This window comes from Podarcis cretensis (genome assembly GCF_951804945.1).
Source record: "Podarcis cretensis genome assembly, chromosome: 6".
In the NCBI taxonomy this organism is placed as follows: domain Eukaryota; kingdom Metazoa; phylum Chordata; class Lepidosauria; order Squamata; family Lacertidae; genus Podarcis; species Podarcis cretensis.
Window position 1 is genome coordinate 53087090 of NC_137175.1, and position 27365 is coordinate 53114454.

The 27365-nt window shown below is 39.4% G+C and overlaps 1 protein-coding gene across 1 annotated transcript in view; it reads right to left on the reverse strand.

Annotated features, from left to right (window-relative positions):
• Window positions 1-27365, reverse strand: part of TESK2 (testis associated actin remodelling kinase 2) — a 64295-nt gene that overhangs the window by 11913 nt on the left and 25017 nt on the right. The window contains exons 3-8 of the mRNA XM_079980316.1: window positions 26896-27017; window positions 23152-23200; window positions 11607-11753; window positions 3854-3936; window positions 2137-2212; window positions 759-842 (exon numbers count right to left, since the gene is read on the reverse strand). Of these exons, the coding sequence (XP_079836442.1) occupies window positions 759-842; window positions 2137-2212; window positions 3854-3936; window positions 11607-11753; window positions 23152-23200; window positions 26896-27017 (561 nt within the window). The remainder of the gene's footprint in view (window positions 1-758; window positions 843-2136; window positions 2213-3853; window positions 3937-11606; window positions 11754-23151; window positions 23201-26895; window positions 27018-27365) is intronic.

Genomic DNA, 27365 nt, shown 5'->3' on the forward strand with positions numbered 1-27365 from the left:
TGTGTATTTCTAAACAATCAGAGCGAACCCTGGGCCTCCTACTTCTTTGAGTCATGTTTCTCCATATATCTGGCTCCTGTGTTGGTGAACTAGCCTCCTTCTCAGGGGAGTCCCTCCCCTGTCTCCTCCTTGGTGGAGACGGTGTGCTCTGTTGCTTCCAAGAAGAGCTCCAGCTCTCTAATTCTTTGGAGCGTAGCTACACGTTCCTCCAGTTGCTGGACTTTGTCTTCTAAGAGGGCAATCAACATGCAATTGCTGCAGGTAAAGCTGCCTACAACCTTTGGCAAGATGGCAAACATTGTGCAGGAACCGCAGGCGACTGCAGCTGTTCCCTCACTCTCCATCTTGAGAACGTGTCGTTGGGGGTGGCTACAGCGGTCCTCCATCATAAGAAGCGTGAAGACAGGACAAATAACTCCCCCCCCAAAACCTAGGTCTCCAACAAACGTTTGAGACTAGCTCCCCTAAATCTAAAAGATGGATCAAACTGCGCGCGACGCTGCCCTGCAAGCTCTGATAAGCTCCTCCCACAGCTAATCACCTGCCTCAACAGAAACCCTGTCCCCTCTGACCTCTGCACAGGGAGAGCAGCTAATCAGCCACAAAGAAACACACACACGAGAAAACCCTTTTTGTTCCTTCTTCAGCTGCTGCCCTGCAAACTCATCATGTGTTCAGCAACTCTGCAAACATTAATGACCCAGCAAAATTCTTGAGGATTCTTCCCTTTCCAGTCCTTGTTAATGCACTCTGCTTACCTCTGTGCGAGGGAGATAGTCTGGATCTGCCTGGATCCTTGCTATAATCTCACAAAGAATGATGCCATACGAAAATACATCCGCCTGAGGAGGGGTGGAGGGGGAGAAAGAAAACATGACCACAACTTTATTACAGGCACTCCTATGCTGCCTGATCTGGTAGGGTCTCCCTTCCCCATTCACATGACAAAAGTGTCCTCTAAGGTGTTCACGCTTTTTACTTTCCAACATTTGCCAAAGTTCTAGGTCAAGCAATTAAAACCTAGGCCTGCAGAGTGGCAGTCTCACTTCCTTCTCCTAAGGGATAATGCATAAAAGCATGTTCATTGAACAGGTATCTTAGGACCCAGAGATGTACCTGTAAACAGGGCTCAATGTGGACTTTTCAACTTTGAGGTGATCTCCGCTTCCCCATTTCTGCTGCTCAATGCATGTGTGCAAGCCCCCAGATCAAGGTCCAATTGGCTGTTTCCCTTTCCCTTCCATGCTTCAGGTAGGCTGCCCAATTTGTATTGTTATATGATCAAGTGTGTGTTTACTACCCTTTTTAAAAAATGGCTAACCTTTATTCTCTCTTAAAACTGCTCTGAGAAGCTGTGACTGTGGTTGCGGCCAGCTAATCAGTACTGTGCAAAACTGGCTTTTGTTGCAAACCAGAAGAACATATTTAAGCTCAGTCTGGAAGAGCCTGGACAAAAACGTGATGTGCTAAAAAATAATGTAAATCTAATGTACATGTATCCCACTGCCTACTCCAAACAAGGAAAATCAGGAAATGTTGCAGTATTAATTGGGAGAGAGAGCTCATCCAAACAATTACCAAATGTATTTAGAGCTATAGAAAATACTACTCACAGGAAAGAGAAAGTACGTAACACATTGCTGTGCAATATTCAAAACAAAACAGCATGTGTATGACTAGAGAAAACAACCTCCCCTATCATACCTATCATATGAGATAATTCAGCTAGGTACTTGCAGGCACAGGGTTTCATATGATTTATGCTGTGCTGCTTTTTACTTGCTTATCTGGAAGCATTTATTTTCATAATAAAACTGTAAAGGTTGAGAAACCCATTTTTTGCTACTCTGAAAATTAAGAAAAACAGAAACCTTGGAAATTTATTCCACTTAATTAAATAAAAAGTGCTGTCATTCCATTCAAATGAGATCTATAGTAATCCACAGAACTCTGAATTCATGTTCAGGAAGGAACAGATTCCAATTGAATTTTCTACGAAGGACCCATTCAGCTGAACGTATTAATTACTATCATGTTAGAACAGCTTTAAAGATACAGATGCTCACAAATTCCCCACCCCCAACTATGCCAGGCAACCAGCATCTATTAACTGATGTATAATTAAAGAAGACCAACCTTTTCATTATATGGCTCATCTCTCAGCACTTCAGGTGCCATCCAGTAAGGAGAGCCCACCACTGGCAGTTTCTCACTTTAAACATTTGAAGAGAGAGGTGGTTAGAAGCTGGCAAATTAAGCATTTATTTGCAACTCCTTTCACTTTCAGCATGGGAACAAGTACAAGCTGTTCTCTTGCCATTCATATTGATTCTATTTGTCTGGACAACAGAAGGTGATAGAGAGAGCAGAGGTGAAGTGTGAAGTGGCCAGAGTACCACTGTAAGCCAAAAGAGCTTCTGTCCTTTCTCCTGAAAGGCCTCTTCATAGTTCTAGGTTCTTTAGAGCAAGCCTTCAGATATCATTAATAGGCAACAGTTGACACTTCAGAACACCATTCAGTAGCAGATAACCCTTATCTTGAACAAAATATCCCATGACAAATCAGACTATTCAGAAGTTTCTCCCTAGACAATTCAGAAAAGTATTCTACTTAGGAAGCATGATAGGAAGCTTCTTGGAAATTGAAATAATTCATTTCCATATTTATAGAGCAGCTGTGTTGAGTCAGTGCATTTTTTAGTTTAATTTTGTTTCACCCAAACTGTTCTAGTTCAGTTCATTAATGGATCACTTATCCAATGGGAAGAATATGGCAATACTGATTTGCATAACTGCTTGAAGCATGTTCAGGGTCAAAATAGTCACTAAAATAGTAATTTTACAGAACCCCACTCATTAGTATTCATGGTACTTTACACAGCAGTTAAACCATTTTGAGATCTTTTTTAAAAAAGAAAATGAAAAACAGGAAGGCAAGGAGAAAGGTTTCTAAGTGGCGTGATGATATCTGAAAGAACTGTATGGAACTTTCAGGAACTGATTTCAGTGTGAGAACTCAAATGTGGATCGTGTAAAGGAAGATATACCTGAGCACGTGCAAAATACTTATAGTCATCACTGAGCAAACATATACTGCAGCAAACACTAAGGATCAAAAGGTGCACGTCAAGGTGAGCACCAGCATCTATCTTTTTTAGGAGATGACTTCATTTAGCCACTATGCAAACTCATGGTAAAAACTTCCAGAGCAACTTCAGTCTTAGTCTATTGCAGCTAAAACAAAGAGGCTTATAGCACCTTAAAGTCTAACCAATTTATTATGGCATAAGTTTTCATGGTCTGGAGTCCATTTCGTAAGTTGCTGCTGGGACTGTTATCCTCACTTGACAGATACATATACACACTGGGGCATACAAGAGAGAAAATATAAATAGGTGGGCTAAAAAAAGCCAATAATTGCAAACAGGTGGAATACAGTCCTGTTCTTCTTCAGCTTTGGTTTTGCAGGTTGCTGCTGATCTGAAAGCTGCCATTCTCTATTAGAAGAAATTCAAAGGGAAATCTAGCATGAAATAGAAGAATTAGAACTAATAACCATATTTGATTTTGTTTGCCCTGTTTGGCAAGTTTAATTCTGTTTGAATATACAAAATGGTTCTCTCTCCCACTGCAGGTATTAGCAATGAGAAGTTGATTCTGTTAAATAATTTATAAGCAATACCTGCTGCTGTGAATGGTCACTACTTGTTTGACAGATTAAAAGCTTTAGTGAATTTTCAGACTGTACCTTTAAATTTCTTTGCCATTTTATTCCCACGGCTGAGGATTTCCCCCATATTTTATGTTTGCAGCAATATTCCTCATTTTGATTCATGCTGACAATGCTACTTACCTGAAGTCAGGGATTTTCTCTGCTAAGCCAAAGTCACCAACTATAGCAGAATATCCATTCTCATCAAGCTTTATCAAACAGTTCTGAATGAAAAGAAGAGGGGAATTAGTGTGGTCCACATTTGAAGCCCACCGTTAAAAACTTAAAACTAGGAAGCAATGCAAGTAAGAGTGTGTGTAATATGGTATCCCACCCTTCATCAGAAGCGATCTCGAGACAGCTCACAAAATTAAATACCGTATTTTTGGCTCTGTAAGACTCACTTTTTCCCTCCTAAAAAGTAAGGGGAAATGTGTGTGTCTTATGGAGTGAATGCAGGCTGCGCAGCTATCCCAGAAGCCAGAACAGCAAGAGGGATTGCTGCTTTCACTGTGCAGTGATCCCTCTTGCTGTTCTGGCTTCTGAGATTCAGAATATTTTTTTTCTTGTTTTCCTCCTCCAAAAACTAGGTCCGTCTTGTGGTCTGGTGCGTCTTATAGAGCGAAAAATATGGTATACAATCAACTAACAAACCATTACTCATAGTAACTAATCCATCTGTCAGGTATTACAATGAACACCTCTCATTGTAATGCAGGCACATGCACCACAAATTTAAGAGGCCTGGCAGAAGAGGAAAGTCATTAGCTGCTGCATAAATATAGACAAGTATGCACCAGGTGAAGTTCTGAAGGGAGCGAATGTACAACAAATGGGGTGCTCTTGCCAAGACCCTCTGGTGAGTCATCTTGGGACTTCAGTCAGCAATAGCACTGCCAGAGGAGCCTCCAACCACAAAGCCTGGCCAGAACAATATGGGGTGTTTCTTCAGATAATCAGGCCCCTATTATGCCATTTAGGACTTTGTGTGTCAGAAATAAAACTCTGAAATTGGCCTGGTGGCCAATAGGCAGCCAAGTGTATGTATTTGAGGACTAGTTATACAGTCCTAGGCAAATATACCTACTAAAACTCTGGCTTCTGCAATCTCCAGATATGTGATCTGAAGATCAGCCAAAGCTACTACTCATTTTTTTAGCAATCTGTTCTGGTTTACTATACAGTTTGACTGGGGAAAAGAATGTCCACCCAATTCTAAATATGCAACAGTTACCTGAATAATTACCCAATAGCACAGGAACATTTGGGAGGCTAGAGAAACTAGGAGTGCGATTCTATGCTTGCTGAGTCAGACGTAAGCCGCATTACATTCAGGAGGCTTACTCCCAGGTAAGTATGTATTGGATTGCAGCCTAAGGCTCCACTCTTAAACATGCTTATTAGGGAGCAATCCCCCTTGAACACAGTAGGAATTCTCAACAAGTATACAACCACACCATGAGGCTGGAAATTCTATTCACATTTGGGAGCAAATCAAACTGAACCCAGCAAGATTTCTGAGCAAACACATATAGGAATGAGTTCCAAGCAGAACAAGGAACAAATATGATACATTGGGCTCTTGTGCTGTTTGATATCTTTAAGTGAAATCACTGCTGGATTCAGTTCATGGATTATTACTTCTATGAATTATAATTTCTAGGTTTACACTGCATTTAGGCTGTAGTTTAAGCACAGTGTTAATTTCTTTCTTTTTTTTGCCTTTTACTGATTTTAAGATCTCAGGTAGAACATTAATTTGATATTTCCATTCAGAACATTTTTGGGATTGTGCTTTTTAAAATAGATCACTACATACATTTAATCTATTTTAAAATTAAAAAATTAATTGCTTGTAGTGTCTGCAAGCCACTGTCAAGTCTCACTTAGCCAAAATCTTGTAGGTTATCTAGGACTGTGAACTGTAGTCTTTACTGGATTTGGAGAGCAATGGCCACATCATTACAATGATACTTAACTGTCAAAGACAAGGAGCAGATGGGGGAAATTAAGCATTCTGGTCTGTGTACTCTTCTCTCTAATGTACTGATGCCTCTGGCACTGGCCACTGTTAGCCTTTCATTATAAAATGAAAGTATAGTAAAGTTCTGTTCTGTTTTAGTTTTGTCCAGTTTAATTTCTTGCACAACTGCATTGCCCACTGTGCGTAACACACACATCCATGTTAACAGCAGGCAGCAGTGACTTTATGGACTTCTCTTGAGTTGTAACCTGCAAAACCAGCAAATAAATTCAGGTACTTGCCTGCTCATAAAAAGAGCAGATAGGAAAGGGGAGGGGGAGGAAGGGAGAGGTCTCAGATCTTCATTGTACTTCTCTCATGGGCACACAGAGATCCTTGTTTGATTCCTAGGTCCCAATTAATATTTATTTTATTTTAACCTGGATCAGTTATAGCACACACAGCTCATTTTGAGTTTTAAAAAATTGCACAAGGTCAACTGAATCAGGCCAACCCAACACACACTAAAGCTTCTCAATTATGGCCTTTGTTATCTCTCGTCAAAGAATGCATTCATTCAGCTTGCTTGTGGTAAACTATTTGTTCACTGCAAAATGCAGCTAAATCCTAAAGGGATAACATTAATCATACAGCAATGTTAAAACCACAATGAAAATTCAGCAGTTGGTGTAGAAGTAACCATATGTTGGGCAGCAGCCATTTGATAATGCTAGGGTTCTTTTTTGGTGCTTCATATGGCAAGTAATTTTTCTACCTACTTAAGAAGCTTTTAGTATAATACAATGAAATCAAGCTTTCTCTTACAGTTTATGAACTATCAAACTATATGCCCTGAATACAGAGTTGTATTTCTCAAAAAAAATAAAATAAAATTATGCTGCTGATCAGTGAGTGGTTGCTATTCTTTTGCTTTCCTGCATTAGCCTTCAATATTTTTTTCCTTAAATGTAAACAATGCATGGGAGGCACATCTTATTGTCCAAACTTTTACAAGTATTCCAGTAAGAATAACTGCTTTGAATTTGTTTGAACATAACTTCATGTCAAACTCTGCTTGAGATACCCTTTTCAATCATTATGGCACCCACCCACAGTTTGTCTCCTAAACTCATTCCTATTCATTATCTCGCTCAAAACTTCCCTTTTCCTGTACTCTCTGAAATTGCTGCCCCTTCACCCCAGTAACTATACCTTACTGTAACTAAGTCAAAGTGTGTGTAATTGAAACCACCATGTTCTTCTCTGCCTCCATTTCCCTCCCACTTCCTGTTTTTCCTGTGTTTATTTTAGAATGCTATTTGTAAAGCATCATGTTTTACCTGAACCAATGGGTTCAAATTACAAGAAAGGAGATTCCAACTACCGTAATCATTAGGAAGAACTTTCTGACAGTAAGAGCTGTTCAACAGTGGAAATGGACTACATTGGAAGGGAAAGGGACTCTCCTTCATTGGAAGTGTTTAAATCTACCTGTCAGCTATTTTTTAGCTGCAATTCCTGCATTTGCAGGACTAGGTGATCCTTTGGGTCTCTTTCAACTCTACAAATCTATGATCTATGTGTACATAGGTAGATTTTTATAGATTTTTTAAAGCCCAATTTTAAGCTATATTAATTGTGCTTTATTTAGTTTCTTCTCTAATCAAATTTCAGTTCAAATACTAATATGTATTGAGACCCGAATTAACATGGGCAATCTGCTAAATCAGATAACACTACAAGGACATCAGAAAATTATTCCAGAAAACCCACATCACTGATTAGCCAAGCTGTGCTCTACAAGGCAACTGTGAACATTTCTTATGGATATGTCCCTGGATTGAGCTTCACAGAAGGTCTCTGGGAAACTTTTAAATTATATTTATTTTGATAAAGAGAAGGCAATCAGACAGGGAACCAATGGTGACATTTACTCGGAATACTTACTGTCACTGTAAGATCCCTGAAAATAAGAATTTAGAATGAATTTAATCTGAACAATCAGGAGTGTTCTTGGTTAGTAAGGAGTGACAGTCTAGCAATAGGTTTTGGATGGAATTGTATTCCCCTTGAGGGAAAAAAAAATCAGGTTTGCTACCATACTGTTTTAAAGCAAAATTCAAAGTCATTGTCTTTAAAACCCTATTTGTTTCAGTCCAGGATATTTAAAGGACTGCCATCTGCCCTACTTTAATCTTGCCCGTCCACTGAGGTCAATGAGAGAGGTGCTTTTTGTATGTCCAATCACCCATCACCATCTGAAACATGGTGGGTGGGACTAGCACTGCTCTATTTATCTAGCCCAGTACCCTCTACCCTGACTGGTCTTGCACAGAGGCTTTTCACAGGCTGGAGGTGCCAAGGATTGAACATAGAATATTCTGTATGCAAATATTGCACTCTACCACTGAGCTACGGCCCCTCGTTATGCAGATTCAAATTCTGTGGAATGTATTGCTACATTGCATGTATAAAAAAGTCCAATAATACATGATCAAGTCTCTCTGTGGAGACTTCCCCAGAGATACAATTCTGGAAGTTTATACAACCTGAGTTATTCCTTAGGCTGAAATCTTCACTTAAAGAAGCTGAAACCGAGCTCCAAAGAGTTAACAAATGTTTATACATAAACAGATGTGAGTGAACATAAAGCTCCTTTTGTGTGTTGAGAGAGCTTAACATCTGCTTTGCACAGTGTAATCCTGCTAAGGAAGTTCAACATTTATTTTCTTCTCACATAAGAAAAGATATCCACTAGCAATAGCTTGTTCAGGCCCAATGCAGTTTCCATTAATTTTCTTTGTGCTGCAGAAAGCAAAGAAGGATTGCTTTATATTCAGGCATGTTACCACAGTTTCCTTCACATTAGCTAAAACAGCCAAATGGGACAATATAATCCTGCCACTGTCTTAATGGTTACATACAACTTTTACAGTATTGCTAAAGAAATCCATGTCTGTTAAATGAAGTGTGATATAAACTCTCTCTCTCTCTATATATATATAAATAAGAGAGAGTTCAGACAATTATGCACTGTAAAATTTTGTCTCAGACAAACAGATTTATCTAAAAACATTAACAGGTAAGAAATGCATCCTCACAATAACTCATTGTCTCCTGCTTCTCATCCTTTTTCATTATTCCTTTCTGCCAACTTGAAGGTTTTACAAGCAAATTATCTAAATCCAAATATAATGTCACTAGCTTAAATAGCAATTCCATAAATCAAAGGAAGGTAGGCAAAAGGCTAGCATAAAAAAAATATGCTGAGTAAAATTGTTACCATTTAAGTAACACTGGTATTTCTATTTTAGGATTTTAAATTTAGGATTATGGAGCTTTTGTACTACTCTGGCTTGTCAAACTTGAAAATCTTGAAAACTTTTCAAGAAGCATAATGGCAACATGGAAATCTACTCCTTATCCTCCACAGTGTTCTCAATATATTTTACATTTAGACGAGGGTGCAGGGAAGAACCTTTGGTCGTTAGTCTGATAAGGATCCCAAAATGGTCCACAAGGATGTTTTCCTCAAAAAACCCTGAGCTGTCTGTCTCTCCTTGTAAGCTTCATGCCTGTGCATCTGGTTGGAAAGCATACAAGCAAAAATGCTACTATTTTTCAAATGAGGAAAAGAACTGGACCCTCAGCCAGAGCTTCTGTGCTTCACAGAAGGCCTCCTAGGCTGTATTTAAAAGCAAAGAAGAAATGGTGAGAAATGCAAATATTTTAGCTGTTCTACACAAGTCCTTTGTGATACTGATAAAGATGTTCAACCATTAGGGGCTTTGCTGGGCTTAAATATAAAACCTCTTGGGATCCTACCTACAAAACACAAACAAGTCAGATAGATATTGGCAAAGGAGGTTTGCAGTGCAATGCTAACCACGCCTACCAAGAAGAAAATCCTATTGAATTAAATGGGGCTTTCTGCCAGGAAATAGAACTGCTAGTACATTTGCAAAGCTAAGCAGGTCTGCTTTGGTTTCAAAGTGGATGGGGGATTGCAAGGTGAGATTCCTGCCTCTCAGAGGGTTGGAACAGATTGCCCGCGGGGTCCCTTCCAACTCTACAATTCTATGATTCTATACCCCATACCTGTGATGTCAAGTATGCAGCAGGTAGAGACACAGCAGCCAACAAATGATTTGGAGTGTGCTCCCAGTTGTTCCTTGGCAAGTGAGGATTGGTGCTGCTGAAAGAACCAATTACTTTGTATTCCCAGCTTGAATTCAAGCTGGTGATTCAAATGATTTTAATCTACTGGCATTGCTCAAGCCATGGCGACAAAGGAAAATAATTACTCTGCGTCATCTGATGTCATGTTGAAGTCAGGTAATTTGGTAATTTGAGTGGACAGCTCCACCCAGCTGTCAAATTGGTCTGCAGGGGATGGGGGAACTGCCAAAATGGCCCACCAGCTGCTAAAGCTTCCCTGCCCCTGATTTAAAGGGTTCAAAAAAGGTTGCACATATGAATACATTATACTGTTGTAATTCTAACTACAGTATCTATAAAGGTAGATATCATCATAGTACAAATGGGGAGAGGGGTCGCCATTGAGAGGGTGTGGCTTTTTTAAGGCTACCTAGTGAGTTCAGGGCTGATTCAAACGGGATAATTCATCGTTTGTATCTCAATCACTTAAATAGTAAGATAGAGTGAAACCACAGGCAACACTAACAGGAATTATGATTTGCTCACCAATATTGTAACACCAAACAATTTTACACTATTAAGTGATATCAATGCAGCCTAAGTGCTGTTGTACTAAAGCTTCTCATCTTAGTGCTTCAGGCATAACCTAATTACTTTCAAGGCTCACACAACTCTTCAGCCATAAGTATACCACCTGTTAATATGTGCCCTCCATTTGAATTAGTTTCAAAAAGACCACAGTTCAGTTACAAAAATCAGTATACTGAAGTCTGGAAATACTCATATAAACAGAATATGTGGCATTTGGGATGCTTTGCTTCCCAAGAACAGAGACAGTAACTCTTTATTCCATTCTGTCCCATCTTCCCAGAGTTGGCAGACTATTAAAGTGCATCCCAGCTGGTCATTTGCAGTTTTTGCATGAGAACCTTCATCGTAACTTAGCATTTTACCTATGGCACATTTAAAAGACCACTATTTTTTAATCATTAGCTGTTTATAATAGTGTTGTTTATGAATTAGTGCCAAAACAACAGATAATCGTCAAGGTGATAAATTTCTGATTGCTTTCCTCACCAGTTTGCAATTACAATGGAATATTTTTAAGAAAAGAAATGATTTTCATATTACTAGCTACAATGTTAAATAGTCGTAATGACAAGGCATCTTGAAAAGCAAAGTTTATGCAATTATTTGTAGCCATGTTTTATCCATCAATTGAACAGTTGCTGGAGTAAAACTACTACCAGCTTAGTGTTGCTCTGTAGCAATTTAGGTCACCTGTAGAACAATGTTGAACATATCTGAAGTTATGGGGAACATTTAAATATACAGCAATAAACCTTTAGGAAAGTAGAGTGGGACACAGAGACAAGTCTGTATGCCTGCATCTTTTTGCAGTTTTATATTATAAAATGTGTAGCAGCTTTGGGAACTAGAAGTTTGAATAACTTGCTGCGAACAAATTAAAGAAGTTGTGCAACCACCTTCCCAGGAACATAATCCTAACTCATTTATTTGTGACCTCTATTTCAGGTTAGTTTCTTCTCAGACATCTACACAACATGAGTTGTTCTGGGAAAGTTTAATCCACTAAACTATGTTTTCAGTGTTTTCTCGCAATCTTTTAAAGTGACATTTTATGTAACAGTTTTACAGTTTGAGGCACTGAGTGGGGCTGGAGAAAAGTAAAACTACGCAAGATTGTTTGTAGTCCGCTAAGTAATACACATCTATTGCCAAATGGTTTCATTTGATAGGGACGCATGGTACCTTGGATGTCAGATCCCGATGGAAAATGCCTTTATAGTGAAGGTAAGTGAGTCCCAGAGCAATGTCCAGTGCCAGCTTCACTCTTACTGTCCAAGGCAGGTGTTGATTACCATCCAACAGCTGTTCTAGGTTACCACAGTTGATATACTGAAAATATAAAAAAAAACAATTAAAAAGAGAAGAAAAAAACCACAGTTAAACTATCTGTACTTCAAAGTACAGACAGGTGAGGAATTTCTTCTTGGATTTAGTGGGGCAAATGTAAGTTCCTCCAACTGTACTAATGATATACTAACTCAAACCAAACAATCATAAAAGTAAATAATCTATTAACTTTAAGATTGGTAGGTGAATGCAACCCCAATAACTCCTGGACATCCTCCTTGTTGGCATCCATCTATCTCGAGAGACAATGGAGTGTGCGTCCAGGGGTGAAGACAAACTGCTGTGTTAGCAGTACAGAAGTAACTTTCCAGTGTGTGTGGAGGTCCTGAGTTGCCCAGACGGACAAGACCCCCCCTCATGGCCTCACTGATGTGGTCCAAAGGAAAGCAGAGCAATATGTTTGACACAAGCTAGGCTGCCTCAGTTGCTGGTAGGAGGCATACAAGGTGCCATCCAACAGTCTTAGGGACCCCACTTGGGATATGTTTAGAAACCACCTTCTTGACCCGTTTTTCATGAATGCATAGGAAGCTGTCAAGGCTGAGCCAGACCTTTGGTCCATATAGCTCAGTATTGTTAACACTGACTGTCAGTGACTCTCCAGGGTTTCAGCCAAGGGACATTCTCCCCCCCCCCCATTTTTTTTATTAGTTTTGCACATTTTTTTTAAACACACACACACACACAAACAAATAAACAAACAAACATAAATCCTAACCTTATTAAAACTAATCTTAGTAACATTGTTAAGTGACTTCCTTGTATCCCCTTGGTTGAATTTCAGTGTATATCATTTTAAAGGTTTTCCAAAACCTATATTCTCATAAAATTAACTTAGTCACTTAACATCTTTCTTTCCCAATCTAAATTTCAACATATTAATTTATCACATTACATATTTAAGTCCTAAGCCTATCTGGTATTTGCAAGCTTTTCCAATTAATTTAACTTAACATATTTAACTAAATAGTCTTTAAATTTCGTCAATTCTTCCTGGTAATCCTCCTCCTTCTGGTCACAGACTCTTCCAGTCAGGTCGGCTAGCTCCGAAAAATCCATCATCTCAGCCAAGGGACATTCTCAGCCCTACCTAGACAAGCCAGGGATTGAACCTGGGCCCTTTAGCATGCAACACGAGTGCTCTGCTACTGAGCTATGACCCTTCCCTAAAGCACAGCATACACCAAAAGAGGAGGAAATGACAACTGGAAAGAGGTAGTGCAGACAAAACAATTGATAACTGAGACATCATCCTAGATTTCAATTAACATGGTTAGTTTTTGCCAGCAGGTGGTGGCATGAAGTAATTCAAGGTTCTCCTCTCTCCCTGTATTTCTACTATAAAAAGAGTTCTCATGTAGTAGATTTCTAACTGCTAAACACCACACACTGTAGCACAATATTTCTGCAAGTCAGCCCAGACTTCAGGCTTCTAAAGAAGTACTATCAAATAAGTCCCACTTGTTAAACTGCAAGAGCTGAAGAAATTCATGTGCACAAAGAATAAATATACAACATTCATTCTATATTTGCACCCCTCTTTAAATACAATGAGACCAAAAATTTATATCCAAGTGGGATTACTTTAACACAAACCAGTGACCCAGCAACTGTATCATCCACTGAGCTACAAATCAAAGAACTGTTAATTTCTAGCTGTCCAGAATACTTGAGGATCTAAAGAGGATCAAAACGAAGTGTTCCTTGGCTAGATGCCAAACTACTTGGCCCAGATTTTAGGAGCCAGCTCAAGTTTCTCAACGTATTATGCCAGGAGAGTTCAAGGCCACCTCACAAAAAAGTGCAGTTGTTTACCACTTGTGGACCAGAACTAGTTTATGTAGCGATTTCCACTACAAGCAAATTAATTGTGCATATTAACGCAGATTGCCCTTTGGAAGCAACGGTTATCTGCCTCAGGCAAATACAAGTTTCTGATGCAGCAAAAATGAGTCTTCCAGGATCCACTGTGCCTGCGTGGTTACTGCTATAATTAAAAGAGAGATGCCCATGAACATACATGTAGGAAATATATTCCGATGGTACGTGATAACATTCTTGCACACACCCTGCTCTATTCTGTTTGTCAAGTCATTATTTAAATCCAGTAATTCAGCAACTTGCTTAGGAACAAAGGAAGCCGCCTTTTATTGAGGGAGACCCATCAGCCCATCTAGAACATTTGCCAGTCAGATACTCTCACGGACAACCTTCTGTGGGCCACATGATAGTGGTACATAGGGCCAGTGGCAAGAACTGGGTGCAGCAACGGATGTGAATCTTTACCTTCGTTCAACCACACAAACATCAGAAGTCAGTCTCTCTCTCACTCTCACTCACTCTCTCTCTCACACACACAGTCCATCTACCATTCAAGAAAACAAGAATCATTGTCATAGTTCAAGGACAGATTCGTGCCAGGCAAGAGCACTTGAGGCGGCTGTGGAGCACTACAGTGTGGGGTGTGACCTTGGGAAAATCTCAATGGCTGACTAGAAAAGGCTCTGGAGGTTCAGATTCGGCCTCCGGGCCTGAGGTTCCCCACCGTGTTCTACACTGACTGGCAGGATTTCAAACAGGGGCATTCCCAGTCCTATCTGGAAATGCCAGGGATTGAACTTGGGACCTTCTGCATGCAAAGTAGGTGCTCTGTCACTGAGCTATGGGCTCTCCTGCTTGCTTCATCCAGCACTCTATGGAACCATGCAAATGTTTTGGGATGAAAATAGTGGCATACTTTTTTGATAGTTAAAACAACTGAGCCACAGTATCTACTTTGCAAATCACAGTTGTTCGCAGATTCCCTGGTGTGAGAATCTGCAGTTTTGGAGCACTACTGATGTCGGGTCTTCTTGCAATTCACCACACACCTCTTTACATGGTACTAAGCCGCAGGAGATCACCGTCCTGCTACATAATATCCAACCGTCATTCTCAAAGAGTCTCCTTTGCACAAACAGTACTTCCTTCATATTTTTCTCAGAACATATTGTCCTTCACAGTTCAGTATTGTTTTGTCTCCTGCATATCATTGTTTGAAGGACTGAGAGGTGTCGTGGCAGATGTGCTGAACCAGCGCCTTGGCCTTGATAATGGAATTGGTGAGCAACAACAAACTGAAGCTCAACTCAGACAAGAGATACGCATAGTCAGTAGGTAGCCTTCGCCCGTCCAGATGGGTCAGAATCCCATTGAAGAAACAGGTGTGCAAACCTGGGGGGTACTCCTGTGTCCTCCATTGTCAATGAAGGAACAAGTGGGCTCCATGCCGCCAAGTGCCTTTTAACAGCTTTGGCTGGTGGTCCAGCAGCCTTCCTATCTGGATACAGATAGCCTGGCTTGAGTGATGTGGTAATAGGATAGGTAATAGGATAGATTACTGCATTGTGTTTTATGTTGAAATACCTTTGAAGAGTATTCAGTAACTGCAGCTAGTGCAGAATGTGGTAGTCAGACTGACCAGGACTAGCTGGCCTGAACATATAAATTCAGTTCTGGCTAGCTTGTGCTGACTGTCAATATTTTTTTTCTGAGCCCAATTCAAAGTGCTAATCTTGACATATAAAGTCTTGGGTGGCTATGAACGCCAGCACTTCAAGGACTGCTTTTCCTCACATGAAGGTGAAATCAATATCTGAGGTCCTTCTGTGTGCCCCCTCCAACAGATATTCAGAGGGTGTCAACAAGAGAAGCTACCCACAAATAATGTATAGTCCTTCCCCGAGATGCTTCCTTGGCACTGACTTTGTCACCTTCACAGTTCCAGCCAAAAACATTTTTATTCTCACAAGCACTTGGAAAGAGTTCCAATAGTCTGAATTTTGGTTATTTATTTTTAGTGTTCATTCCTATGAATGTGGGCAGATTATTTTTATATTGCTGGGTGGTTTTTGTGAATTTACACTTTTCATATTTGTTTTGTTCCAATGGCTTTTTATTGTGTATAAACTGCATAGTGTTGTAAATCACTGTGGGACTTTTGCCTGCATGAAGCAATTCATAAATTGATTTGGAACAAACCACTGATTAGTTTGCTGTGTCTATACTGCAGACAATAATTAAACTGGGCTTACCAGGTATTTTAGTATTACCCATTTTTGAATTCAGCTTACAAGTATATTAGCACATTGCACTTTTACCACAATCACTCTTTTTTCTTCTGTATGGGCAATAGTCAACGTCACAGAATTGGACCTCCACTCATGCAACTGGACTTCCTCTTTCCAACCCCCTGCACCTGCCACAGCTCAGCCACCATAACAGAGTTGCAGCATGCACAGAGGGCTGCAATGGGAGCAGGAATCCATTCCACAAACTGTAACATGCCACTGGTGGATCAGTGGATATCACCCTCTTGTTTATTGAATGCTATGTCGCCACAGCAAAATGAGCTCGGCATGTAAAGCATGGAGTTGTCCTGTATGCAGATACTGGAAATATCTGACTACAAATCATTAATGAAGGTTTAATTAAGAAAGACCTTTAATAGTGAAAGGGCTATAATAGTGCAAACGTGTCCAATTTCATGCTGATTGCCTGTTTGGCTTCAGAGTACTTTGTCTATTGTAACTGTAACTTAATCTCATCTGTTGATGCAGTTAGCACATAAAAAAGGCAAGATCCAGTCTCCTCAAACATTTGGTACCATAGATCTGAATAAATCTTCCCCAGGAGGAATTATAACACTTTGCTCATTTCTCTTTACATAGTAGGACTACGGCTCATTTCACCAGCCCCACAGGCTCCCATAGTCAAGAATCTCAGGTGAAAGGATCTCTATTACCAAGCTATTCCACCTTCCTCCTCCCAAAAAGTTATCAGTCCCAATGCAAGTACTGGAAGATGTGGTCTTTGCAATTTCAAATATGCATGCTCTGAATGTCTGCCATTTCAGATAAATTAACTATCCTATGGGGCCTTGCTCCAGCTGATGCTACAAAATAAGCACTGCTTTAACAGTTGGGCCTAAAAATTCATTGTGTGTACAAATGCAATTACAATTCTACAATACTTAAAACCAAATTAACCCAACTCTTCAAAATAGGGATAAGGCTCCACCTAATTATATATTTGGAATAGCCTTCTAAGCAAGGGGGTGGGGGGAGTAAAGTAAAAAAGTGTAATGATGTGACAGCTTTTGCTCCCACTATGTACAAAACAAACTGTGGCTTTGCAAGTAACAGAGGACTTTTTTCCAACTGGAACAAGGGTTAAGTACATCAAGAGTGGCAGCTCAGGACTGAAGGCTGGGAATATTTGTACTCCAAGTATGCCAACAATTCAAATTCCATTAAAAATACAAGTCTGCCCTTGAAGAGCTAGATGGGAAGGAAAGGCCTACTGGGTGTGTTGTTGGAACTCAGCTGAATGTTGTTTCCTTTCTTCACAATCCTTGATAGAATATACTTTAAGCAGCAATACAAATTCATGTACTGTAGATCTAAATTCTTGATTCTGATGTTTTTACTTCTGAGTGTTTGCAAAGTTGTTGTATGGTCCTCTGAAACTGTGGGTTGTAGGAAAGTATTAGAGAATTCGGGATTAGAGAAATTTGTAGGTAACAGTAAAGGACCCCTGGGTGGTTAAGTCCAGTCAAAGGCGACTATGGGTACGGCACTCATCTCGCTTTCAGGCCAAGGGAGCCAGTGTTTGCCCACAGACAGCCTTCTGGGTCATGTGGCCAGCATGACTAAATCGCTTCTGGTGCAACAAAACACCAGTGATGGAAGCCAGAGCCCATGGAAACGCCAGACAGGAACAAGAATAAGTGTTTGCACATATTCTGCAATTATTTTTGTCCTGAGCTTCACAAATTTTTTCCAACAATCTGATCTTAAGTTTGCGGGCAACTAACTATAGGCCTTTCCCCTATACTGCAGAGAAGCAGTACATGGAACTTATATTTAGTTGTAAAATAAAGCCTGTACAAACCTACTCATAGAAATGCTACTCATAGAAATGCTACATTCTTAAAGTGAATTCCACCATAACATCTCTTTTAATATATATCTATTCAGGTAAGAGAAAGAAAGAAATAGAACAGATGATGAATTTATAAATCTGTATGCTGTATCCTTATGCAATAAGATGCAGCTCCAGTTGGAGAAACAGTTTTAGCACAGCAAGAAGTACAGCAACACTAAGGACTGTGAAGGACCTGGTCACTTAATTCTTTCCACATGATCCCTCCTATATATGTGGAAAAGCCTATGTGTGGATCTGGCTGTAAACTTACAGAAATCAGAAGACATTTCCACAGAAGAAGGAACACTTTTGCAACTACAAGAAATGGATGCTGGGTACCATGAGCTACATCCTCATACCATCCAATTTATACTGAGGTTATGCTGTGCAATTTGATATTGGGGTACAGTGAGTTTAGTGACTAGTAATCAAGTCTGCAAAAGTGCAATAGAATTTAGTTTCCCTAGCTGAGCAGTAACAACTGGATCAGTGAACTGGGGCTTAAGATTAGCACCTGACGACCATAAAGTAAGAATTTCAGAAAATTAAACTAAAAACACATACCACAGTGGGGAAGACAAGTCACCCAAATGTTTGTATGCCTCCTCTGCCCCTTCTTCTCACATGCAACTCCTCCACTTCATATTTGCTAGCCATAGTTTGCCATCATTTCTGTGACATAGGAATAGAAAGGGAAGCCTGCTGGTTGACTGGGTACTCCCAGTTACCAAACCACAACTTGTCTCAACTGAACCACCAGTGGAAGTGAAATGAACCAGAGGCTTCCACACATAAATCCTCAGTGTAATCAGTTTCAGTTCCTCTACAAATTCTCATTATAAGGCTTAACAGCTGGAAAGTACCATCATCCCAGCTTTGAAAAAAGGAGGGTGGGGCAAACAGTAGCATGGCTATTTCTCACTGCAACAAAGTAATCATCCATCTTCATTAAGCATGGGATAAAATGAAGTATTCAACTGCCATGTGTGAAGGGAAGAAGGGGAAAGGAGAAAGCACACAAGCTCAAGGACTGTACTTAAAAACATTAAACTGATTTGTCCTTGGCTTCCTGCACATGGTTTGTTCAAGGTAAACAAGTCATGAGCCCCTGACTCATGATAAGCCAGATTCTGCCTTGTTTCCTGATGGTGCGGTAGGAGCAGGGGAGGAGCAATAACTTTTAAACAGGATGTACCAGCACCCTGTACATTCACGTTAAACCACAGTTTCTTTTAAACCAGTTTAACGCAACATGTGAATTAAGCCATTTCAGTCTATTGTCTACCTGTGAAAATGCTGATGAAGCAGAGATGGCCTGAATTTTTAGAATTTCATTGAGAATTATGGTTCCTCAGCCAGATTAAGTTCCAAATATTTAATATGAGAAAATAATATTTTAACAATGCTGTTTAAAAATGAAAAGAGCTCCAATTTAATTTGTTATAATTAAAAATTAATGCATTTAAATTGGAGAGTATTATGAAATGTCAAGGCAAATTATTCTTTGTATAAAATACAAGGAAAAGTTACGCTTATAAAGTAACAAAATATCTTTTATTTGTGCAGACTAAGTGCCAAACTCAGTTCAAGTTTCTCAAAGGCCTTGGCAGTTACTAAAAATAACTACATGAAATATGTATTAAGACCTCAAGAGAGTTTACAAGTGAATACTTGAATTGCTGAAGAACAGCTTCCAAGCCAAAGAATGATTTCATGCCAAAGTACAGCCACATGGCTAACTGCAACATGACTTATTTGTATCAAAAAGTGCTTCCATACAACAATAAGCATTTTTTATTTACTTTTGCAGATACTATACAAGCTGTAGCTAATTAAGCAATATGCAGCTTCCATACAACAATAAGCATTTTTTATTTACTTTTGCAGATACTATACAAGCTGTAGCTAATTAAGCAATATGCAGTGCTAATTAAGCAATATGCAGCTGTCACAGAATAGACTTTATACAGAAGGTATAACTATGCTTAGGATAAACTTCATCTACACCTTTACTAAAGTAATTGCTGGTGAAATTTAAAGGAGCCAACCCTTTCCTTGTAATGGGCACCTCTTGTTCCCAACTAAAGGAAGAGTCACTCTCCCCTTAACAGGAGTACCTACCCCTGTCTACAAGGATGTGAACCTCTGGCCTATGGACCAAATTTGGCCCAGCATGGGTCACATTTGGTCTGTGAGGCCGTTTCCCCCAAATCACACCTATCTAATCCACATCTGATGTTACGTGTGGAGCTGGTAGAGTCACAGTTCAATTAGATGCACAACATAGTTCCCCATGGGGAACTCAACTGTGCAGCTTATCCTTGCAGAATGTAGCTTGAAATCTCCACCCGTCAGTGGATCAAGTTCACCACCCATACCCTACTCCTACAGATATAACTTTTCCAGCTCAACCCTTTCTTTACAAGAGCTCCTGGGCCACCGTTGTGGTGTTCTATGGAGAGCAAAAAAGTAAGAAATTTCACAAAAATTATCAACTTTGACTTTCTCTTTGGCCTTCAAACTATAGGAATACAATCTCTAGGTGAAAAGCGAAGAGTCTCCTCAATTTCACCATTCCCCACACCTAACAAAAGCAAACTACAGCCAAAGAAATTCTATCAATTTTTCAAGCACATGAAAATGACAATATTCCCCACTGGAGAATCTACGTTGCTCCTCCCTGGACGTTTTAGCTTGGTGAGGCAGCTAAGACCTTAACCACAAACCTGATTTGGATGCCAAGTAAAAGCTTGGCTTAGCTATTGCAATGTGCTAAAAATCTCGGAAAAGCAAAGCAGGTGCAAACTTCTCTCCAGAAGCATGTGCACTCTGTCCCAATAAGTTACACATTTGCTTCTAAGTTTGTATATATGCATTAAGTGCCCTACCCTCCTTGCACAATGGTCTGCAAGAACTATAGACAGAAAACAACTGCTGGATTTGGAGGGCATAGGAAGCATTTCCTATTGAATATTCTCAAAGCGTAACATCTGTAAAGCATCATTAAGAACAAAAGATCAAATGGGAGAATGGTTAACCACAGGGGATGGAGTCCACTCAAAACTATGCCACAGAATTCATTGCAATCACACTTTGATGCCTCCAGGTGCAATATAGCTTACAGAATCAGTGGGATGTGACTATCCTTATGGTCTTAGCACCCTTCTCTAATTTCTGATTTTGCAGAAGTTCTCTAACCACTGAGACAAGTGGGATTTTCAGCTCAATAGAGCATGCACTTAGGAAGTGGTATTGCTGGTTCAATGGTTCAAACATAGCTTTTGTCGTTTTCTGTCTCTAGTGGTGCCAAACTAAGTGACAAACTAGACATGTTAACAGTAGATCAGTGTTTAATCCAGATTTGTCCCAATCATTTAGGAAGAGGGAGTGAGGGGAGGTATATGATCCTATGAGCAGATGGCATGCATGTAAAAGCTGTTTGACCCTTCTTGCAATCTGAACTCAGCTGTTGAAAAGGCTTGGGAAGAAGGACAATGTGGAAGTGAGTGGGAAAGGGGGAAGGGAGAGATCTATATTCTTCACCCACATACCCCTCTTCTGTTAAAACCTGTTTCTATTCACTTTCTAATAGTGTGGCTCCAGGTTTAAACAAGCAGCCTGGGAGGGTGGGTGTGTTCATATTGATCAGAAAATAACTGAAAGAAATAGCCTCTCCCTCATCTGTCCTTCATTCAGGCTTTCATTCAACTAATTCCACATTAATGTTTTTGGAAACATATTACTGCAGTTGCTCTACATCCAGCTGAGGATTTGTAGTGCAGGACGGCAACATATGTGATTGGTTTGCTAGAAAACTAATTTCTAAAGCAAGCAATTCAAAATAAGACTGACTGGTATCAGTCCTCCCTCCCTTCCCTTAAAGAACCAGATGTGCTAACTTCCTTCAAACATAAGCACATAACCTCAAAATCTTTAATGTGTACAGACTCTCAAGCAGACATGTGAGAAAGAAGCCTGTAATACTTGATGTATAGCCATTCTGCGCTTCTACAGAACACAAATCTGCAACAGTGCAAAGATGCATTATTCAGTTTCAGAATTCCTTTAGCAAGTTTGCTACACTTCCTTGATATCTTTGTTGCTTGAGTGAAGGGCAACAACAGAATCCACATATAATATTTTCCAGAAGACTCCAGCTCAAAGAACAGATGTGAAATCTTGGACACTTGAAACTATGTTCATGTGCTAATCTTATGCTAGATGCTAGATCTAACCCTTTTAGATCTCTAGTTCTGCATTCAAAATTCATTCAGAATGAATCTGCGTCTCACCTAAACAGGAATTGAAAGGAAGAAAAGATAGAGCATTCCTTTAACTATCTTGGGTTGTATCCAACTAAATACTTGTGCACGTGGGACAGCTTCAACTAGTTCATAAGAACTTCCTCTCCCCTTCCTCCTGCCACACATACCCCATATCTGCTCCAAGGGTTTTCTCAACCCTCCAGTGCAAAACTGAAACTGGAGGTGATATGAGGGGGCAGGCAGAGGAGAGGGAGAGGAAGCTCTGTTGCATGCACAGAACTTCTATGAGCACATTTTTTTTGTTGAACAAAACCTGTTTTGAATCCAAGATGTTTCTTAACTAGGAATATAAAAACAACCAGTGCTAATGCAATAGAGTTTATATATGCTTTTTAATAATATTCCTGCTCTGAATTATTGAAGGCAAGTAGCTGAATTAATGACACTTGCTTTCATACGAATAACATTAGATGTGGCACAAGATGAACAAACTACAAGTGTGTTCTGACTTCTGGAGAATGTCCTTTAAAAGCTGCAGTTCGTGACCAAGCCTGCCTTTTAGAAACCAATGTTGTTTTCCATCTCCCTATTAATTCCGTTGTGCTCAGAAATGACATCCCACTCAAATTTATAAAGCAGCATAGGAATTAAATTACTTGAACACCAGAGATACTCTTAACACATCCTTTCTTATATTCTACTTTGGCAAGGAAGGGCTGTGAAATTTAAATATAAACTACAATAATATTAAAATGTGAACTAGAGTATATTAGAAGTTCTATAGGTGTGGTAGTAGCATAGTATGCAATGACTTAAGCAATGACTTGGTCTCCTACTTGATTCTAATAAGGAATGTGTTAGTGAAAATTAAGAGGCCTGATTATAGAACCCTTACAATTAAGACTTGCATTAAATTATATTGGAATGTTTGGGTAAACATAGAATCATAGATTTGGAAGGGACCCCGTATGCCATCTAGTCCAACCCCCTGTAATGCAGGATTTTCAACTAGATTATACATGACAGGTAGCCTCCCAGCCTCTGCTTAAAAACCTCCAAGGAAACAATGTTTCTAGGGACAATTCCAGATAACCCAACTAGTTCAAGGGAAGTACATATGATAAATAGCTTGGTACTTTATACAGTCATACCTCAGTAAGGGCATGCAGTTGTCCTTGATGTACACAGACGCCCATAAACCTATAAAACAGGAGTAAACAGCTTCTTAAAATGGGAAACAGACAGTGCATTTTGTCAACTTTAAAACAAGTTACCAGTGAATCTGAATCATTATGTTAGTAGCTGCTGCTTTAAAAATACAAATCACTAAGTATATTAGTTTCTGTCTAGCACTAGTATACTGAACCAATGTAGTTGAAGATGGGGAGTAGATTTCTAAATTCTGCCTATTCCTAAACATTTGTAGGATTTGGGGTGAGGACAATACTAACAGACACAACGTTTTACATTCATACATAAAGAAAAAGTTTGGTGTAGAGAAATCAATGCTGTGTCTTAAAGTAGAAATGGACATCTTAACAAAGTGTGTGTTTGGCCTGGCCTTAGCAATTGTCTAGCTAGATTTTATATCTACCCGGACATTAATATTGGTATACAAAATCTGGATTATGAGAACAGCAATGAAGATACCACCAAATGTGATCACACTGCCAGAAAAGACCAACAAATAAACTGCTAAGTTTTCTATTCATTTAAAATATAGATTCCACATGCCATAAAGGCTTAGGAATCCAATTGTTTAAAGTTCATCTCACAACTGCAAAATGTTATCAGTTTTAAATATGACTTTTATGAAAGTACCTTTGAGTTCTGTCATGACACTGAGCTATGTCATAACTGAAAATGGAACAATAGTTTAATTTTTAGTGTGGAGCAACTCTGGGACTTTATTTAGCATAAGAAGAAGTGAAAATGCACAATTTCAAAAATAAAGACCACAAGATGCCTGACAAAAGGAATACTGTAAAACTGACTTATGGAAAGTATTCATTTATATATATTTTTAAGTTCTGTATGATGCAAGAAACATGCGGTAGAATGTAAGCTGCTTTTGAGTAAACTTTCAGTACTCTTACCTATTAAGTGGGGGGGTACAGGGATAACTTCATAAAGAGTTGAAGGAAAACAAGCAAATAAGCCTTCAGCTATGAAAATCTGTTTGTGTTAATAGAACAATAAAATAGGCTCATTTCTTTCTTATCCAATATACAACGTTCTGCCTTCAAATGAAATAAAGCATAAAGAATGAAGCTACTTCAGACATTATAGCACATGGAATCACACATGATAACTAACCAGCAAACTGACTGTATGGCAACTATGCCGCTACCTGAAGGCATATCAGAGTATTTAAAAGGAAAGGAAGTTATAGAACACAAACCTCAGAACCACATAAAAAAAAGAAAAAAAGCTTGACAACACATTTTTCACCTTCAAAACATAACTTGTGAAAATAGCAAGTGCTGACCATGAGTGAAAGTTATGACATCTCATGCTTTACTTTTTCAGCATTCCTAAAGTAAAAAAGATCCAGGATCCATTAAAACCCACTTTATTTCGCGTAGTGGAGCAGAAACAAAGTCTGAAAATAATCCAGTTCCTAGTTTAATGAAAACGTGTTAGCACCAGCACTCCTTGTTGCCCTTCACTGCTGTTGTCCCACTAATTTTTGTGCATTTCCTATGCATACATACTTCCTCTTCTTGGAAAAAAAAGTCTTGTGTCCCCCGCACCTTAAAAAAAAGCACCACTCCCAACAGAGCACACACCTATTTATTTATTATTATTTTTTTGCATTTCTATCCTCCCTTCTTCATGGAACTCAAGGTAGCATACGTGTGGTTTCCAGGCAGTCACCTATCCAAGTATTTACACTCATACACATACCTATGCAACAACGTGCCAAGTGGGGAGGAGGAGAATCTTGAGGCAGGACTATACAAATATGTTTATGTAAGATGGAAATTTATATTTACCCATTTCCCTCTGTAGATGCCTCTGTCCATTTGCATTAACAAACAAACATGGAACTGGAAACCCCATGTTGGCTTCGATTCCACCCTAGCCTCACAATTTTTGAGAAGAGCTGTGGTTCAGTTATAAGGACCTGCATGCAGAAGGGCCCAGGCTGAAATCCTGAAGACCTGCTATCAGGTCTGACTCAGCATTAAGGCAGTATCCTATGTTCCTAGTTCCCAAAAGTGCAGTGCTAAGCACTTGAGTAGCATTGCACAGAGTCAGCCGTTGGAAATGAGGAAATTAGACAAGTTGCACTTCATTCATATGAACAGTTCTAGTTAACAGAAGTCACAAAGCTCAAAGTATACAGGTGAAATTGTAATCCCATTTTATAAACTCATTTGTACGAATATATTTTCCCCGTTTTCTCATTTAAATACAGGTTTAAATGGAACTGCATAAAATATTTCCTATGGAAATGATATGCTATAAGCAAGATAGATGTTTAGAGACTTCAGGAGCTTGTCACTATCAAAGCAGTTGTTTAATCATGCTAGAAAAAGAATACTGATTTAAAAGATGACAGTGGAGTCCTAATCATTTGCATGAGTATTTCTGGTCAAAATGCCAGTCATCACCACAACACATGTTTTGCAATGCTCTATTTGTGCAAAATACTTGCACTGTACTGTAACAAATATTCCACAACAAGCACTACCTCAAATATCATTTCAGAGGGGTTTCATTTAAATTTACAACCACTTTGTAAAACTGCACACTGCTATGTCTCACCCACCTCAAAGTTTTTGAGCTCTGTTCAATGCTCGAATCACTACTTCACACAGGCACAATGCAAATTAAGATTTAAACAACTAATATTTGTAAAAATAAATTACATTCTTCGGTGGCATGCAATATAAATAAAAGTCTCCCTGCACAAGTTTAAACACCGTTACCCATTTTAACATAAAGAATATAAGCCAATCCTCTTGTGCTCCCCTATGCAAAAAGTGATTTATACATTTATAGTACATAAACTTGCAGACACATCTGCTCAATTTGCATTTCATCAACTGCAGATGACAGGGCAGCTGTATTCTGAGAGATCTGCACTGGCTCCCAGTACGTTTCCGAGCACGATTCAAAGTGTTGGTGCTGACCTTTAAAGCCCTAAACGGCCTCGGTCCTCTATACCTGAAGGAGCATCTCCACCCCCATCGTTCAGCCCGGACACTGAGATCCAGCGCCGAGGGCCTTCTGGCGGTTCCCTCATTGCGAGAAGTGAGGCTACAGGGAACCAGGCAGAGGGCCTTCTCGGTAGTGGCGCCCGACCTGTGGAACGCCCTCCCATCAGATGTCAAAGAGATAAAGAATTACCTGACATTCAGAAGACATCTTAAGGCAGCCCTGTTCAGGGAAGTTTTTAATATGTAATGCTGTATTGTTTTTAACACTGATTGGGAGCCGCCCAGAGTGGCTGGGGAAACTCAGCCAGATGGGCGGGGTATAAATAATAAATTATTATTATTATTATTATTATTATTCAGTTTTTACTCACAGCAGTCCCACTGAAATTAATGGACCCATATTAGTTATGGTCATTAATTTCAAAAGGTCTACTCTGAGTAAAAGTTAGTGGCATACAACACATATTTAATTAAGAATGCAGAAGGCCAGAAGAAAGCTAGTCAAAATTATTGTATAAGCTAATAGAAATGTATTTGGAATCAGGATGAGGTCTGGGAATAAAGCGATAAACAAGAGTCTAACCACTGATCCAAAACTTAGCTCCGAAGTTTTGAGAGACAGTACCTGAATATTCAACTTTACCTCCACAAACATGAAGGATCATAAGAGATGGTACATGAAACTTGATTTGCATTCCCACATACAAACATACACCCCACCATTCTTACTTTAATATGTTTGGATGTGAAAGTCTATTCATGAGCTGGACTTCTTTCAGCATATTTGCTCTGTTGCTGCTTAGTGTGTTCATCTTCAAAGCCATAACCTGATCAGATACTTTGTGCCGCACCTAAAAGACAACCCCCCAAAAAGAAGCTATGAGTCACACAGTGAAAATGAATGGAAACAGTAATGGGCCTAACACATCTCAATAAGTTAAAATTACATTCTCTAATATGAAATGTGGCACAATAGTAGTTAATCACCTTCTACAGATATTTAAAAGCATTTCTAAAACTTCAGAGGTGCTTATATAACAATGGATTCCTTGCTGGTTCTCTTCCACTTTCAAGTAGACTATGTTAATTTATAGTAAAGCTGAGTAAGGGGAGTCAGGGGCGGAGGAAGGGGAGCAGGCCGTCCTGGGTGTCACTACTGGGGGGGGGGGTGACAAAATGCCAGGCAGCACTCACCATGG